Raw genomic sequence first — 16,064 nt, forward strand, 5'->3', positions numbered from 1 at the left:
ATGTCCATTAACCATTACTGACACTGTGATCAGTTTCAGGGGGCAATAAAGAATTAGAAGGGTCCTCTGGAGAGCATTTGTTCTCAAATCAGCAAAGGCAATGAGGGCTTGAGTTTGGAAGAAAATAGCTGCCTCCTCTTGATCTCTCTGGAAGTGTCTGAAAAAGACAGCAGTGGGAAAGAGGACGAGGGTAGAGAAAGGCAGGCAGAGGGGAGACAAAACTCAGGAGTAGATTTTATTTGCTCCAAATGTGCCAAAAGAAAAAGCAGTCCACATTCTCTTCTGATCCCTTGTAAAGCTTTATCTCCGACTTAAAGATATCGTGAAGGAAGATCTTCACTGTCTCCCACTATCCCTGTGTTTTTGTAATCTCAGCTGTGTCTTTGTTATGTCTGTAAAGCTACGCCCGATAGTCAACTGATGACCCACAGCTGTGCATCGTGGGTGGCACCTCCAGAAAGGAGTCTTGAATTAGATGGAGTAAAAGTCTCTCCAGAGGAGGCTGAACAGGATGCATAGTGACTTTAAAAGCAGCTAGAAAAGAGGAAAAGAAAAGTTTGGGTGACGCACAGAAGGGATAGTCTAAGTGGTGGCAGGGTGGTAGAAATGGGGGCTGCGATGTGCAGACCGCTACTGGAAGTCAAGGGAAGGCAGAAAATCGGGGCAGAGGAGCCCAATGTGGGCTCCAGGAGAAATCACACTCTTGTGTTCTTGGCTCTGTTTCTAATTTCTCTCTGCCGTCAAGATTCCTGCCTCGTGTGAGGCTGGCCCAGGGAAGGGATGAGTGGCACACAGCTGAAGCGATGCCCAGCGTGACTGTGTATTTGCTGGAGTTTCAAGAGCGGACAAGCTGTTCCGTCTGCTTTTGTTTATTCCCCTGTCTGGCAACCAGCTACCCTTTGGCCTCTCCTCTTCTCCTTCTCCAGTCACCCCAACTCTACGCTCTGCACCCCCTGTAGAAGGCACAGTGTGGTTCCCAGCTGGGAGTGAGGAGGGTAAGCATCAGGCAGAAAGATGACCTAGGAATTCTTAGGATTTGCCTTCAGAGTCTATGCTCAATATTTTAGAGACATGATGGGAAGTCTTTGGTTGTTGGTTTTGTTTGTTTGGAAATGTTACGTATTTACTCAGTAGTTTTTATGTTTGTTTTTTATTGCTGGAAGATTGGTTTACGACACTCCATGTGATCTGTGGGCAGAGGAACACACCCCCCCACCCCAACCAAGGCATCCATAGCCCTCCACCATGGTCTTTCAGTGGGAAGTCTTTTCTGAGAAGTAAAAATCATAATATATGACTTAAGCCTCAGTATTTCAGTGTTCCCAGGGGACGGAGACAACTCAGCATTATTTATCATCAGATATTTTCTAGCTTAGGACAGGCAGGTCTGTCTTGCTGTTGTCTTGTTTTCCACATTTGTGCCTGTCTGGTTTAATGTTAGACTCACAGACTCCCTCTGTGTTTATTTAATGTCTCCACAGCAAAACCTTTCTCCTGAACTTTCCCCTCACTTCTGGAATGCTCTCATTCTCTGCGCCTTACCCTCTCAGTTACATGCGCTGTGCTTGGAGTCTCTTGTTGCCACTTCCCTGTAGTGGCAGGAAGGCACAGAGCAGGATCTCTATGATCCGGGCAGATGGGTAAAAGGGAGCCCTCTGTGGCTTTTCAGACTTTTGAGTTTTTTACGCAGCAGGGGGACCTGGGGTCCAGGAGGCTGGCAGGCCTCCCAGACCCTGCGAGTCTTCACTCTTTCTGGGTCCTCTGGCGTTCTCTCGTGGTCTCTGCTCCTCTTATTCTGCTCTTGTTCTTTCTGCCACTCTACTGGCATCCCCCTGACACCACCCTTATAAGCCCAGTCTCTCAGCCCAGGTGTACCCACTTCTGCATGCCCACACCCTACTCTGGGTGCCACCATCAGGCATGCATGTAGAACCACAGGGATCCATCATTAATGCTAATGGCCGGAGGGCCAAAAAGCCTGATGATTTTCATTTACCCTACATTCCCCTTCCGCTTTCTACCTCAAACCAGCCTCTCCAGTGTGGAACTGACCACTCCTGCCCACACAGCGCTCTCATGCCCACGTTCCCTGGGTCTCCTCAGGACGGGTCTCAGCTCATGCACCCTCTCTCCTGCCCTGGCTATGGGGCTCAGTCACGCAGGTCTCTGAATGCTTCCGTCTTTAAATAACAGTAACTTTTCTGCATCTTGGGAACAGTGGTATATCATTCTTAAGAAATTCTGGGATTTGGGCTTCCCCTGGTGGCGCAGCGATTGAGCGCTGGGCTGCGAAGCTGCCCATAGCCTCTGCAGCGCCGGTTCAATCCCTGGTTGCTCCCCGGCCACTGGAGGAGGGTCCCACATGGTGCACAGACCTCTCCTGCCGCCCACTGCTCCCCTCAGCAGTGTACTTCGGTCCTTCTGCCTGCTCTGCTCCCCGCTCTGGCTCTGGTGAATTCTCTCACCCTCCCGCGCTTCTGACTGTACCCAGTGCTTGTATAGATAAATAAATAAATACTAAAAAAAAAAAAAGAACTTCAACCTTTCTAGATCTCAGTTTCCTTCTCTGAAAAAAAAAAAAAAAGAAATTGTGGGATTTAGGTAGTAAAGTCTGGTCATGAATTCATTCAGATCAACCATGTGTAGGGTAAGTGAATTAATTAGGCCTTTTACGCCCTAGCCTCTGGGCTATCACCTGCAGCCTCTATTGTGTTGATGCAGAAGGCACTTGGGAGCATAGGCCAGGCCTGTGTGCCTGATTGTGGACCCCTGGATATGGGTGTGGGCCTGTGGAAGTGGGCACACCTGAGCCTGGAGGCCAGGGATATAAGGGCAGCGTCACTCAGAGACTGAGGGCTGCAGGAGACTGGCTACGAGAGGGTGTGTGGTTACAGAAGAGGCAAGATGATTAGCAAAAGCCAGAGAGAGCCCAGAGAAAGCATAGCTTCACAGGGGGCCAGGAGGCTTCCCTCTCCGCCCCCCACTGCCTGCCTGCCCTGCTCCTGGTTGCCCCACAACACCATCCGTCTGGAAAACAAAATAAAACAAGAAACACATCCTGCCACTGTCTACATGGTACGTCTCGTCATCTGCCTCCATCCTCTGTGGCTTTTAGTTCAAGGACGCAAAGTTCATGGAGTTGGGAATTTGGTGGCAAGATCAGCATAAATTGACCAAGTTTTAAATTCTCTACCACTTACTAAGTTTTGGTTTTCTGCTAGATACTTATCAAGATAATAAGGATTGTTGCATTGCCTCTATTTCTATCCTTATTCTAGTTATTTCTTGTTGCCTAAAGGACCATACTTGCCACTCGTAATAAAAAGTCCTTATGACGCTGACCTTCAAAGGTCATCGTAATTTCTCTCCCTGTCATTTCTTCCCTTCTAAGACTTGTCTCCTCTCATTTTCTTTCATGCACAATATTCACTACACACGCAACCAACTAGGTGATGATGTGGGTGATGTTATTTAGTAGGTTTCCTTTCATCAATGGTATATAGGAATGTAGGGTTAAATGAAAATCATCAGGGTGGTGCCAGGGGGATGCCAGCAGAGTAGCAGAAAGAAGAACAAGAGCAGAACAAGAGGAGTAGAGACCATTGATGAAACTATATCTAGTTTTGATACTGATTTTTTATTGCTTTTATTTCTCTTTTATTTGTTCAGAACTTACCTAAAGCCACGGATGTGCAAAATTGCCTTTCATTGAATGCAGTCAGTTGACTTAGCTCCGAGTTAAAGAAATCAGTGGGATTCAATGTCATGGAGTATGAGAAATACGTGGTAGTTTCATGATAGATTTGAGATTCACCTGAGTCAGCCATGAGGCGGACGCAGAGGTCCCTCACAGCGTCACCGAGTTAGGGGGCTTTCAGGTGATTCTTCTTGCGTGTCCAGGGAAGATGTACTCTCTGAAATGTCCTCAATTTTGGATGATTTTTAACTTAAAAATAGTTGATATACATTCTAGAAACTATTTTATTTCTTGAATTCTGCAAAATAGGTGTGCATTTCAAGAAGGGAAATAAAAATCTATTCTTATAGTGGGAAAATTAAAACATAATTCACTCTGATTATCTGAAATATTTCTAAAATGCCAAAAATCTAGAGCAGCAAGGCAATTTTTTAAAAAGATTTATTTATTTATGCATATAAGAACTGGGGTACAGGCCAGAGGTGTGGGTGTAAGAGGATTCACCAGAGACAGAGAGGGGAACAGAACAGGCAGATGTACTGAAACACACTGCCGAGGGGAGCAGTGGACGAGTCAGGAGAGGTCTGCTGCACCATTTGGGTACCTCCCTGGCTGGGGATCGAACTTGTGCTGCAGTGGCTGTGTTTAGCTTCATAGGTTGCATCTTAACTACTTGTGCCACCAGGGAGTCCCAGCAAGGCAATTTGACTTTTAGTTATATATGACATGCATCTGAGGCCTGCTGTATGATTTGTGTTTGAGCATGAAAGATGTCCTAAATACAAGACTACTTTCTGTCACACAGAAAAAAACAAGTTCTATTTTTCACCCCTACTATATTTTAAAGAACTGTAGTTCTTGGTTTTGTAGTCAATCCTGGTAAGACTTTTTTTTTTAAAAAAAAAAAACAAATTCATAAATGTTTATTTAATCCTGGTAAGACTTTCCAATACTATAAGTAACTCAGAAATATAGTCCATGTATAATTTATCTTGTTGCTCAGTTTTTACTGTAAATCATTATTTCCCTTAACTATTTAATTTGATCTTTATTATTCTCACCACTATTTACAATTGTAATGAGAGCAAATCTTTAATACAAATCTTCACAACTTTGTATTCCTAATCTTCCTTGGTGGTATTTATAACAAGAATTTATTGAAGAAAATAGGTTTACATTCATTCATTCAAAGGATATTTAAAACCATTGGTACTATGTAGTATTTGTAGATTCGGAAAACAAAAATAATAAATGTTTTAATTTACTTTTATTATGGTGTAGGAAAACAGATATGAATATAATAAATGAATAAGTTATATTTTTGCATTAAAAGATGAGTGTTACAGAGAAAACAACAACTGGATATATGGAAGCATGTTAATTTCTGTTAAAAAAAAGCTTTTTATGACAGAGACCAAACTTAATTGAAAAGTTTACAGAACTCCTAACATAAAAGCAGAATTATAATACTGATTATGGATCAATTTTATTCATGTGTATTTAATAATATTTCTTAGTGCTGGATACTTTTATAGAAAATCTATTTAATTCCAATATAAGAAGTTGCTACTTCAACTATAAATATGAGAAAACTCTGATGTGATGAGATTAAATAACAAACCCCAGTGGACAGAGCAAACAAATAGCAAAGCCAGAATTCAAGTCCAGATTTTTGCTTCTCAATTCTCCTGCCTTCTTACTCCACATCACTGCAATCTAACACTCCAAGTGGTTTATTGTAACACCCTCTCCTTTATCGAAGGCAGTATAAAGGTTTCAGATTCTAAAGTCCTTCAAATAAAAATAGTGAGTGTTCAGTTATAAAACAACTTTCATGTGGTCTAGCAGAGTGACTTGACTATTTTGCAGATCTCTGAAGAGACGGGGAGAGAGGGAAGTGACTCAGGGGTTCAGTGTGTTACCAGCACAGCCACCTTCATTCTTTCCTAAATTCTCATCAGTAAGCTTGCAAGTCTCAACTTCAGTTGTTGCAGTGGCCAGGTTAATGTGTTCTTCCACTAAAAATATATCTTCAGAACTGTGGGAGTAATCAGGAGCTCTCACTTCCAAAGTGCTGCTACAGGCGTTGGATAATCCCACACTAGCTGTTGTGGTTGACATAATTGTCCACATACTTTTAATTTCACATACACAGTGTGTGCACCTGTTTTCCGGACTGAAACAGTTCTCACCCTTTGGTATTGGGCCATTTTGCTGATCCAGTGTGTTATAAATATTACCAGGGCAAGAGCGGTGTGTGTGACAGGATAATACAACCTAATTTGGCTGACAAGCTCATTTCCTATTTATTCTCAGCAGTCTGAGACGTGAATCAAAATTTCAGTCTGTTGTAAAGGTTATTATAAAAGATAGCCAGTAATTATACTTTATTTAGAATATGCTCTAGGTAAGGTATACTGGTAAAAGTGACATTTTTCTTCCTTAAACTGATCCTGCTGTGGGAAAAGGAGGGATGGTACCTTTCTAAATAATAATCACTTCAAATTTGAAATTTGAAGTTTCCTCATGTGGAATAGTTCCAACACTTGAGCCAGCTAACAGAAAGGAGTGTCCTGTGATTACGAAAAGAAAATAATGTGAGACCATTCTGGAAACTGCATTTCCCTGGAATGACACCGATATATTTGGAAACGTCTGTTTTCCTCTCTTCTTACTTTCCTCACCAAGATGCATGTTTGTTTCCTTGTGCTTCCTGTGGACTCCTGGGTCCCTTCTAACTCCTGTGTTTAAAGGTTCCATCTACATTTGATTTCAAATCCCCCTTCTCATAATTTTTTTATTACAAACAATTTCATTTGCTAGGGAATCATACCCCAATTTGCAGTTCAATTCTGGAGTTTAAATAGCTTCATTATCACCTAGATGCTATATCCTTTAACAAGGGAAAGTTGCTACTCATGTTCCCCAAAGTACCATGCGCAGAAGGTATGATTAGCTGGTGTTCTATTCATTTCCTTTGTATCATTTCTATTATATCCTGGAATGAAGGACCTATGTTAGCATGTGCCAGACAAAGCTCAGACTCAGAAACAATTTTCCTGACTCTCTGTTCTTTATGTGGGTTTGTTTTTTAAAATGGGAATCATAAAGAACAGAGAGTCAGGAAAATTGTCCCTGGGTCTATAATTGCTTTTCAACTTTCCCCCTTCCTGAACATGTCTTTCCAGCACAAAAATAATCCTGAGTCTGTCTTCTTTACTATGCTTACTTAAAAGAACTGTTAAAAGCTGAAGCTAGTTTGTAACAGCACAATGCAGATGAAAAGCATTGCTATTAATTTTGTATTTTCAGCAGGAGTTAAGCTCTATATTTCTACATAGTAGTATTCTTCTAGGAGTTCTATATTTTAATGGCTTAAAATTTTCAACTTTCTGTAATAGTGAGAAAATTTCAATTCACCTTCAGTTCTTGCATATGGTTATCTTTTGTCTTTGTCGGTCTTTCAGGGAATCTTGCATTTGTAGAAAAAACTTAAAAGGATAACTTTCTGAATGGCTCCTGATTTGCATTCATGTTGTCCTTCAGTGTTTATGTGCTACTTTTTCCTCTTGAGTTTTTATATCTTCTTTTTTTTTTTTTTTTTTCAGGTGGAGGATACAGTGAAGACTCACTTTGGCAGCCACAGCAGAAGGGCCATAATCTACCGGCCTCCTTCCTACAGCAAAAGGGAACTTCAGCTCTACCAGCATGTTCTCACTCAGCATCGCTATAAGGTCGTCATCGCTGAAGAAGGGTTTGGTGATCTGGGGCCACTAGGAAAAGGTCAGAATATGAATTACTAGAGTCGTTTAACTTACAATGTTAAACCATGTCTAGAACATGCTACCATCTTCCTCTAAAAGCAAATGTTTACCCATGATCAATTTTCTTGGATGATAGAAAACTTGGCTCCTTTCCTCCTCGCTCTCTGTTCTCTTGATCTATATTTCTTTATTCCTGAAATTATTTTGTTTATATTTTTGTAGTATTTTGGAGTTGCATAGTTCATGTTTAAATGCTACATAAAAAAATGTTCATGTTTATGAGCCTGAATACATGTTCTGCCCTGCACCAAACTGCTCCATATTTTAAGAAAATTGCCACTTCATCTGACTGCAGGTAGAATGTGCTGGAAATTGTTTCGAGAAGCCAGTTTAAATGTGATTCACAGATTGACTCTAAATGCTCAAGAAGAATGGATCTTTATCACACACACCATTACTAGTCAAGTACTTTTATTTCTATTATTTGAAGTGAAAAATAAGAGACAAGATTTTAAGCAACTTATTTGAAAAGAAAGTTCAGTAGAGGATGAGGGTCAAAAAGGCCACTAACAAAAACAGCAAACTTTTCCTGAACATCTAACCATGTGACAGATGCTGTGTTATATTCTATATTCATGGCCTCTAATCCTCATAGAAGCATCTAGAGGAAAGTAAGATTAGGAAATAAGAATTTCTGCTTCCCATATTCCAGCAGAGGAAACTGAGGGTTCAAAAGGGGAAATGACTCTCCCTGTATCTTAAATCTGGGGTGAGAAAGGACAAGATTTGAACCCCACTTTCCAGCTCTCATTTCTGAATCTTCCCATTCACCTCCTTGTGGTCCATTCTCCCGTTGGTCCATAGTCTTGCTTATTAGAGCCTCAAGGATGAGGGATGTTCATTCAGGTTTTTCTCTTGTTGATGACACAGTATATCTATTTTCCTGTATATCAAAAAAGAAGGGAAGAAAAGCAATTTGAATCAGGTGATTCCAGGGACAGTTTCCTTTGGGAGACAATAGATCCTAAAACCACAGTGATTTTCACTGAAATGTCAATCTTGCCATCAATATAGCACTGAAAAATTCAGTTACGGGTCCCCTTGCTCTTTAAAGTGCTAACTTTTCTGGTGAGTGAAGAAGGTTGGCCATGATCACTCTTTATGACATTCATTTTTTACTATGTTGGCAGTAAAGCTGTAAGCAACTTAACAAAGCCTCCAGGCAATAGAGTCCCAAAATATCCACTTTGATGAAAAGAAAGGTCTTAGAAATGCACAGAGCATGTGTTATTTGGAGAGGTCTTCTAGAATACCATTTGCTGGTCCCTGTCTCCCAGGAGTAATATGGAAATCTAGAGCACTAAAAGATTCTGGAAGCAAATGGGAAAGACAAAAGGGAAGGTAAAAGTTCTGGAAAATCAAAGAGGGTTGAAAACAAACTTCGTAAGCCTCTCTGGGACTGGTTCTATTAAGAAAGACCAATCTAAAGTTCTGGGACCTCCATAAATAATATTGTCACATAACAGCTTATCAGAATAGCTGTCAGAGTTAAGGAAAGATATAAAATGTTTAGTTTCCTGTTCATCCCACAAAATAATTTAACCCATCACTGAGTGATTGACTGTGTAACCTTCACAGACTGGCATGTGAGCTGTGCTCCTGGAATAGTGCAAAGAGCACTGAGCCTGGGAACACACCACTATTGTCTGGAACTCCTCTGCCCACTTGGTGCTGCTACTGACCATTTACAGGCACATGGACTGTCTGGGCATTTCAACTTCTAGTCAATTTTCAATTTTCTCCAGTTGTAAAAAGAAGGAATATGTTTCCTTTCCCTCTTTATGTCCTTTGGTCAGTTTTACAGCAAAAAGGAGGATTACTTTGCAGCTTTCTGATATCAAGAAAGTGCAAAAATATCCTGAAAGCAATAGAATCTGGCAGCTCAATGAACTGCTGGGCCCAGTGGCCCCAGATGACTAGATGGTGGCACCAGAATTTGTCATTGTAAATGCTGATTTGGTTCCCTTTCTCCACTTTCCCACACTTTGAACATATTTGTTCCTGACTCTTTTTTGGTATTCCTCTATTCTGTATAATAAGATATGATTCCTGGAGAGTCCTCAAAAAAGGGTAGCAGTTTCACGAGTATGGAAAATTGACTTCAATTTTTCATTTGATTTTGTAGTTTTTCTTGTGAGAGCAATGTGCATCAAATACCTGACATAAAGTTCTGGGACTGTAATCTAGCATTTCCTTGACTATCTAACATACAGAAAAACACCCATATATTTTATTGCAGTTTATTTTCCATGGCCACAAATTTAATCTGCAAATTATGTTAGAATGGAGGCATTAGCTACAAAAAATATTTTCCAGAGATTTGATTCCTGTAGAATTTGTTTTGCATTAGTTTCACTTATTCACTTCATGCTTATTTTACTATATGTGCATCAGCAGGAAACAAAAAGGTATCGTGGCACATTTAAACAACCTGTCAGGTTGAGGAGCTTCAGAGGGGTGGAAGCAATTGAGAATGATCTGGAGAACCACATACCCTTTCACTTTAGCTTTGCAGTCTCTGCTGTTTTGTAACCTGAGATTAGAAAATACTATTTTTTTAAGATTTATTTTATTTATTTATACAAGCACTGGGTACAGTCAGAAGTGCAGGAGGGTGAGAATTCACCAGAGCCAGAGCAGGGAGCAGAGCAGGCAGAAGGACCGAAGTACACTGCTGAGGGGAGCAGCGGGCAGCAGGAGAGGTCTGCGTACCATGTGGGATCCTTGCCCAGTGGCCAGGGATCGAACCAGCGCTGCAGAGGCTGCGGGCAGCTTCGTAACCCAGCACTCAACCGCTGCACCACCGGGGAAGCCCTAGAAAATACTATACTAAAAACAAAATAGTTACTCCCACAAATGTTACTAAATACGCAGATGCAGATTTGACACATTTATAAAGTATCTCCTTGGGAAAAAAAACACATCCTTGGTGATAGCAAATTAAATATAAAATTCATTTTCCCTACCCATTCAGCCTGTCCCTCTCCTCTCCTGACTTAACCCCACTCACTTCCCCTCACCTCTTTATTGTGCCATTCTCTGATGCACAGGTGAACTCTATCCAGGAGGGGGCCACTTTTTCTTTAACCTTTTAAAAATTAGGAACACATAGAATAGTCATAAAATAGGCAGGCAACTGTACAAGCATAATGTATCAGGACAAATCCCAAAAACATTTGGGCTTTGTATTTTAATTTCCCTGCTACTTATATACTGAAACTTTATTGAAAGGAAAAGTAAGCACTCTCATGTTCTAAATTAATATATGGGCATTATGTTTTTCCCCTGCTTGATTCCATTCTAGTGACATAATGAAGGTGGTGGCTGTAGTGGGAAAGACTTTAGGGCTCTGGATATGTGACCTTAGCAAGTCTTTAAAGCTCTCAGAGCCTTTGTTCTCTTAGCTGTTAAAGGCAGTAATGATATTTATTTCACAATAGTATGTGGTGAAAATTTCATTACTTGTCCACTCCTATCAGAAATCAGGAGACAAATAAAGCCCAGCCAATATTTTTCTCATTCAATAGCCTGGGAGTGGTGCCCAGAAATTTATATGTTAAAAACAGACACAGGTAATTCTGATGTGTAGCCCAGTTTGCAGTGTACCATCCTAAGGGATGTACTATTAGTTCAAGAAATAGCAACGTTGGTGGTAATTTTTTTTAAAGATTTAGTTATTTATGCATACAAGAGCTGGAGTATAGGCCAGAGGTGCAGGGTTATGTGTGTGTGTGTGTGTGTGTGTGTGTGTGTGTGTGAGAGAGAGAGAGAGAGAGAGAGAGAGAGAGGACTCACCAGAGACAGAGTGCAGAGAAGAACAGGCACATCTACCGAAGGGAGCAGCAGGTAAGACAGGAGAGGTCTGCTGAGCCATGTCCATGTGGGTCAGCTCCTTGGTTGGGGATTGAACTTGCACTGCAGTGGCTACCGATCGCTTCATAGTGCTGAGACTTAATCCCTTACCCCACCAGGGAGCCCCTTTGGTGGTAATTTTTGTGATAAAATGATATGAAAGTCTGCTTACTATAATGCCATGGCATTACTTGTATGATTTGATTGTATAGGTATTTTCAAGATTTAGTCTTTTAGATGATTGTGAGACCAGCAAGAAGACAAAAGTCTTTACAGATTTAGGCCTACAAAACTTAGCAGAATGTAAAACATATACTTTTTATGGCTGCTCAGTCCCTTGCTTTGGAAAAATCCATCTTATGTCCCTGAATTTGTAAAAACATGTAATTCTCTACAGGAAATGGTAGAAGCACCAACCAATCATCCTCTCGCTAGTATCTAGGTACCATTTAGCAAATCACTGTTTTAGTATTGGAATAATATACTAGCCTAAAAGAGAGTAGATGTTTTCCAAAAGTGTTTAGACTATTGCCATGTCAACATTTAAGTAGAATTTGGTCCAAGACACTCTGACTCAGTAAACTTTATCACTGGATCAGGATTATTTATGTGTACTTAAAGCATAGTGCATATTTATTAACTTTCTACCCACTTTTGAGTACATCTTGCCAGTTTAAATTAAATATATGAGAGTCCATGGGAAACACACATGCCAACCTGCTATCAAAATTACAGAATTAGAGTCACTTTGAGAGTTTCAACTTGATCTTATATCTTGGGAATTTTACATAGAATGTTTTTTGAAGGAATGCAAAAAGTGAAAGCCTTGATTTTCTTAACCATTGTTTCTTGTAAACTATGGGCCATGGACCAAATCCAACCGAACACCTGTCTTTGTGAACAGGTTTTATTGAAACACAACCATTAGTTGTTCTCCTCCTGTCACTGGTTACTTTTGTTCTGTAAAGCAGAGTTGAGAAGCTGCAATAGAGATTTCATAGCCCTTACAACCTGAAGTATTTATATTGCACCCATTTGAGAAAAAATTTGCTGACCCTTGTATACAGACTAATTCTATGTCCTCTGATCCCACACCAAGGTCATGAATTAACTCTAGGACAGAGAGAGTTTAGTTTTTAACTTATACCAAACTTCATTCAAAACGGATTCAATGGTTTATAATAAACAATTAACAATAGACCTACTAAGATGGAAACAGCAAATACCATGGGGCTTGAATGGGATGTGGATTTTTTTTTTTTTTTAAGATTTATTTATTTATGCATATAAGTGCTGGGGGCGGGCCAGAGATGTGGTGGGTGAGAGGATTCACCAGAGACAGAGTGGGGAACAAAACAGGCAGATTGACCCAAGTACACTGCTGAGGGGAGCAGCGGGCGAGTCAGGAGAGGTCTGCTGCACCATGTGGTCACCTCCATGGCTGGGGATCGAACTGGTGTTGCAGTGGCTGCAGATAGCTTCATAGTGCTGGGTCTTAACTCCTTGTGCCACCAGGGAGGCCCTGTGATATGGATTTCTTAACTACCATAATTTCAACTTCATTTTGGCTTTGAGCCTCTGACTACTTGGAGCAAAAAGAGAAAGAGTAGCAGTTTCAACTCTCAGAAAGAACAGAACATTACAGTTTCTTCCCCTCACCTCCCAGGTACCCATGCAATATATGTAAAACAACTTCATTAAAGGGATGATGAAATAGCTAACACTAAGTTATGTAACGGATGAAGGCCTGTGAAGTAGATGTTTTCCAAAAGTGTTTGGAAACACTCTATCTTGGTTCCTCTAACAACTTTCCAGCATTAGCAGAGATTAAAACATCACAGCAAGGAATAGTGAAGGCATTTCTCTGAAGGGCTAAAATTAAAACAGTGATATATAGAATCTATTGATACTTGTATTGATATTAAACTTGATAACTTGTGTTTTAGAGAATTGTATTTTAAATAATGTTGTTTTACAGCTTCCTCCAGCCCCCTCTCATAAATACACTGTAATTTACCCAACTGTATTCTTGGGAAGCACTTTTAAAAGATAGTTAATAGAGCGAGAGATATAGATCACCACATAATGCTGTAGAAAATACATTAAAAAAGAAAAAGCTCATTTCCTTCCTTGCTTATAATGCAATAGATTTCTATCCTATATTTTTATTTATATTCACTTTCACTCTTGAAAATGTCCAATACATCCGTATGTCACTTGAAATTTAGTCTAATTTTGAATGTTTATTTACAGTGGCTACTTGCCAAAAGCTGTTTCTGAAGTTTGTATGGAAAAGAAACATCTACTACAGACCAATCTTAGCTTTTTAATAGCAAACATATTTTAGTTTTTTCTTTAGTTTATTTGTATTCAAAAAGAAGCCAGAAAGAAGCTGGGATTTAAATTACCCATACTTAAGAAAAGCTTAGCCACAATTATTGCCTTCTTGAGGAGGTAGTAGACTCTGGTAGGTAAAAGGTAGGATAGGCTTTGGAGTAGAGGAAAGCTGGGTGGGAATCTCTAGTGTACCTTTGAATGGTCATATAACATATAACCTCTGCCAAGTTCCTTAGTCTGTCAAAACCTTGGATTTTTGCTTCTGCAAATTGATTGTTTTGGACTGTTCTGTAAATGGCATGTTGCTCACCCCAGAAATTGGAGATTTTGTCAATTGGTTGTGTTGTCAAAAAATAGTCAAAGAAAAGGATTGTGAAGTTTCCTTTGTGGAGAGGAACATTTCAAATGGTTCTACAGGAATTGCTCTAAGGGTGTTGCTGCCAGGTATTTTTGGTTAAATCAATTTGATAGGTGTTTATCGCCTATCACTCAATTTGCATGTACTCATTTGAAAGTCTGGATGGTAAACTCTTCTGAAATTCTAACAAACAAGCTCCCAGATCTTTCCAATATGGATTAAAAAAACACCAAAAAACCTCACTTCCAAAAAATCTGTAAGTTTCTTAAAATCAGACCCCTTGTTTGTTCTGCTTGCCACTTAAAACCATTCCCTCCAATTAGGGGCCCATAATAAATATTTACTGAAAACATGAAAAATAAAAATAGTACACCAACATTGGGCCTCTTAAATAGTGAGCTATCTCGGAGAATTCACATTAAAACTAAATTGGTAAACTTCTATTTTTATATAACTTTACAGGAACACAGATACTCTATTCACACTCAAATCTGCACTTAAAACAGGTCAGTGCAACCACAAAACAGGGTGTAGGCTGATACCAAATATACCAGATGATTCTAGGCTATCAGGTTTCGGAGTGTTTGTGTCCATTTTTCAGAGTTTTTTCCTTTTTAAGACTGCCCTGCCATATTTGCCTGTATTACTCAGCTTGCTGGTTTTGGGGGAGGGAGGATGGGTTAAATTCTAACCACTTTCAGTCACAAGTGCCCAGAGCTGTTTATATGGAGAGCAGAAACTGGAGCAAGCAGAGACCAGGACAGGAGATGCAAATTTGTGGATTGTTTAGAGGTGGTAATTGATTCACTGAAGTTTTACTATCCCATAGAACAATGTAACAATAAAGGACACAGAAAAGTAAGCTTACAGCATTTGTTTGTGAACATAGAAGCAACAAGGGTGAAAACCCCCATCAGGTGAAAACCTGACACAGGTGAAAACCCCTGTGTCCCCTATATTATGCACTCTTATTCTTTTCCCTAGCATAGTGTAAAATATTCTCTTTATGATTTTCTAGTCTCTTGCTTTGGGAAAATACACAATAGAACCCAGAATTTAATTCTCTAAAAAATGATCAAGACACCATCAAATTATTGTCTTTTATATCATCCAGGTACTATTTAGTGTAAGATTGTTTTAGTTCATAGAATGATATAGTGACCGAAGAGAGAATAAATGTTTTGGTAAAGCTTTTGACTTGCTCCTGGGATAGTCAGTGACACAGGATATATTTTATCGCTGGGTGAGAATTAGTTATCTAAACATGAAGAGGACATTTTTCTACAGTTGCAGCAGAAACCAGATAGTGATGATGAGAAAATAGATCCTTGCAAAAAAGAACATTTTGGGAGTTCCTGCAAGGAGTTATACCACTATTTTTGTATTCCTACTCTTTTTTTTTTTTAAGTTTATTTATTTATTTATACAAGCACTGGGTACAGTCAGAAGCGCGGGAGGGTGAGAGAATTCACCAGAGCCAGAGCAGGGAGCAGACCAGGCAGACTGATGGAATACACTGCTGAGGGGAGCAGCAGGCGCAGCAGGAGAGGTCTGTGCACCATGTGGAACCCTTGCCCGGGGGCCGGGGATCGAACCAGCTCTGTGGAGGCTGCAGGCAGCTTCACAACCCAGCGCTCAACCGCTGCGCCACCGGGCAAGCCCAGTATTCCTACTCTTTAAGGGGTTGCTTGAGTCAAAATTTATTTGTGTTAACTTTAGAAGGCATATCTAGGACCAATTTAAGGATGAACATTTGATTAATTGGAGTTATCAGTAATGCAACAACTCATCTCAGAAAGTAGGTGTCTTGTTGCAACAGAAGCAAGTTAGGGATGCTACTGAGATAGTTGCTTTATTACTTGGGAAAATGGATAAAATAGCCACCAAAGTCTTTTTCAAGTCTGCAGTGCTATGATGCATTCTATCATGTATATCCACAAGATGAGAAAAAAATGGGACATGATTTTAAATATCATTTCTTTTCCTTTGTCTTGCT

At 40.1% G+C, this 16,064-nt stretch overlaps 1 protein-coding gene across 2 annotated transcripts in view; it reads left to right on the plus strand.

Annotated features, from left to right (window-relative positions):
- Window positions 1-16,064, plus strand: part of CPED1 (cadherin like and PC-esterase domain containing 1) — a 255,853-nt gene that overhangs the window by 12,232 nt on the left and 227,557 nt on the right. For both annotated transcript variants that reach the window (XM_054692593.1, XM_037512247.2), the window contains one exon: window positions 7,306-7,480. In XM_054692593.1, the coding sequence (XP_054548568.1) occupies window positions 7,306-7,480 (175 nt within the window). The remainder of the gene's footprint in view (window positions 1-7,305; window positions 7,481-16,064) is intronic.

Source organism: Talpa occidentalis, unplaced genomic scaffold (genome assembly GCF_014898055.3).
Source record: "Talpa occidentalis isolate TD23 unplaced genomic scaffold, MPIMG_talOcc4v2.1, whole genome shotgun sequence".
In the NCBI taxonomy this organism is placed as follows: Eukaryota; Metazoa; Chordata; class Mammalia; order Eulipotyphla; family Talpidae; genus Talpa; species Talpa occidentalis.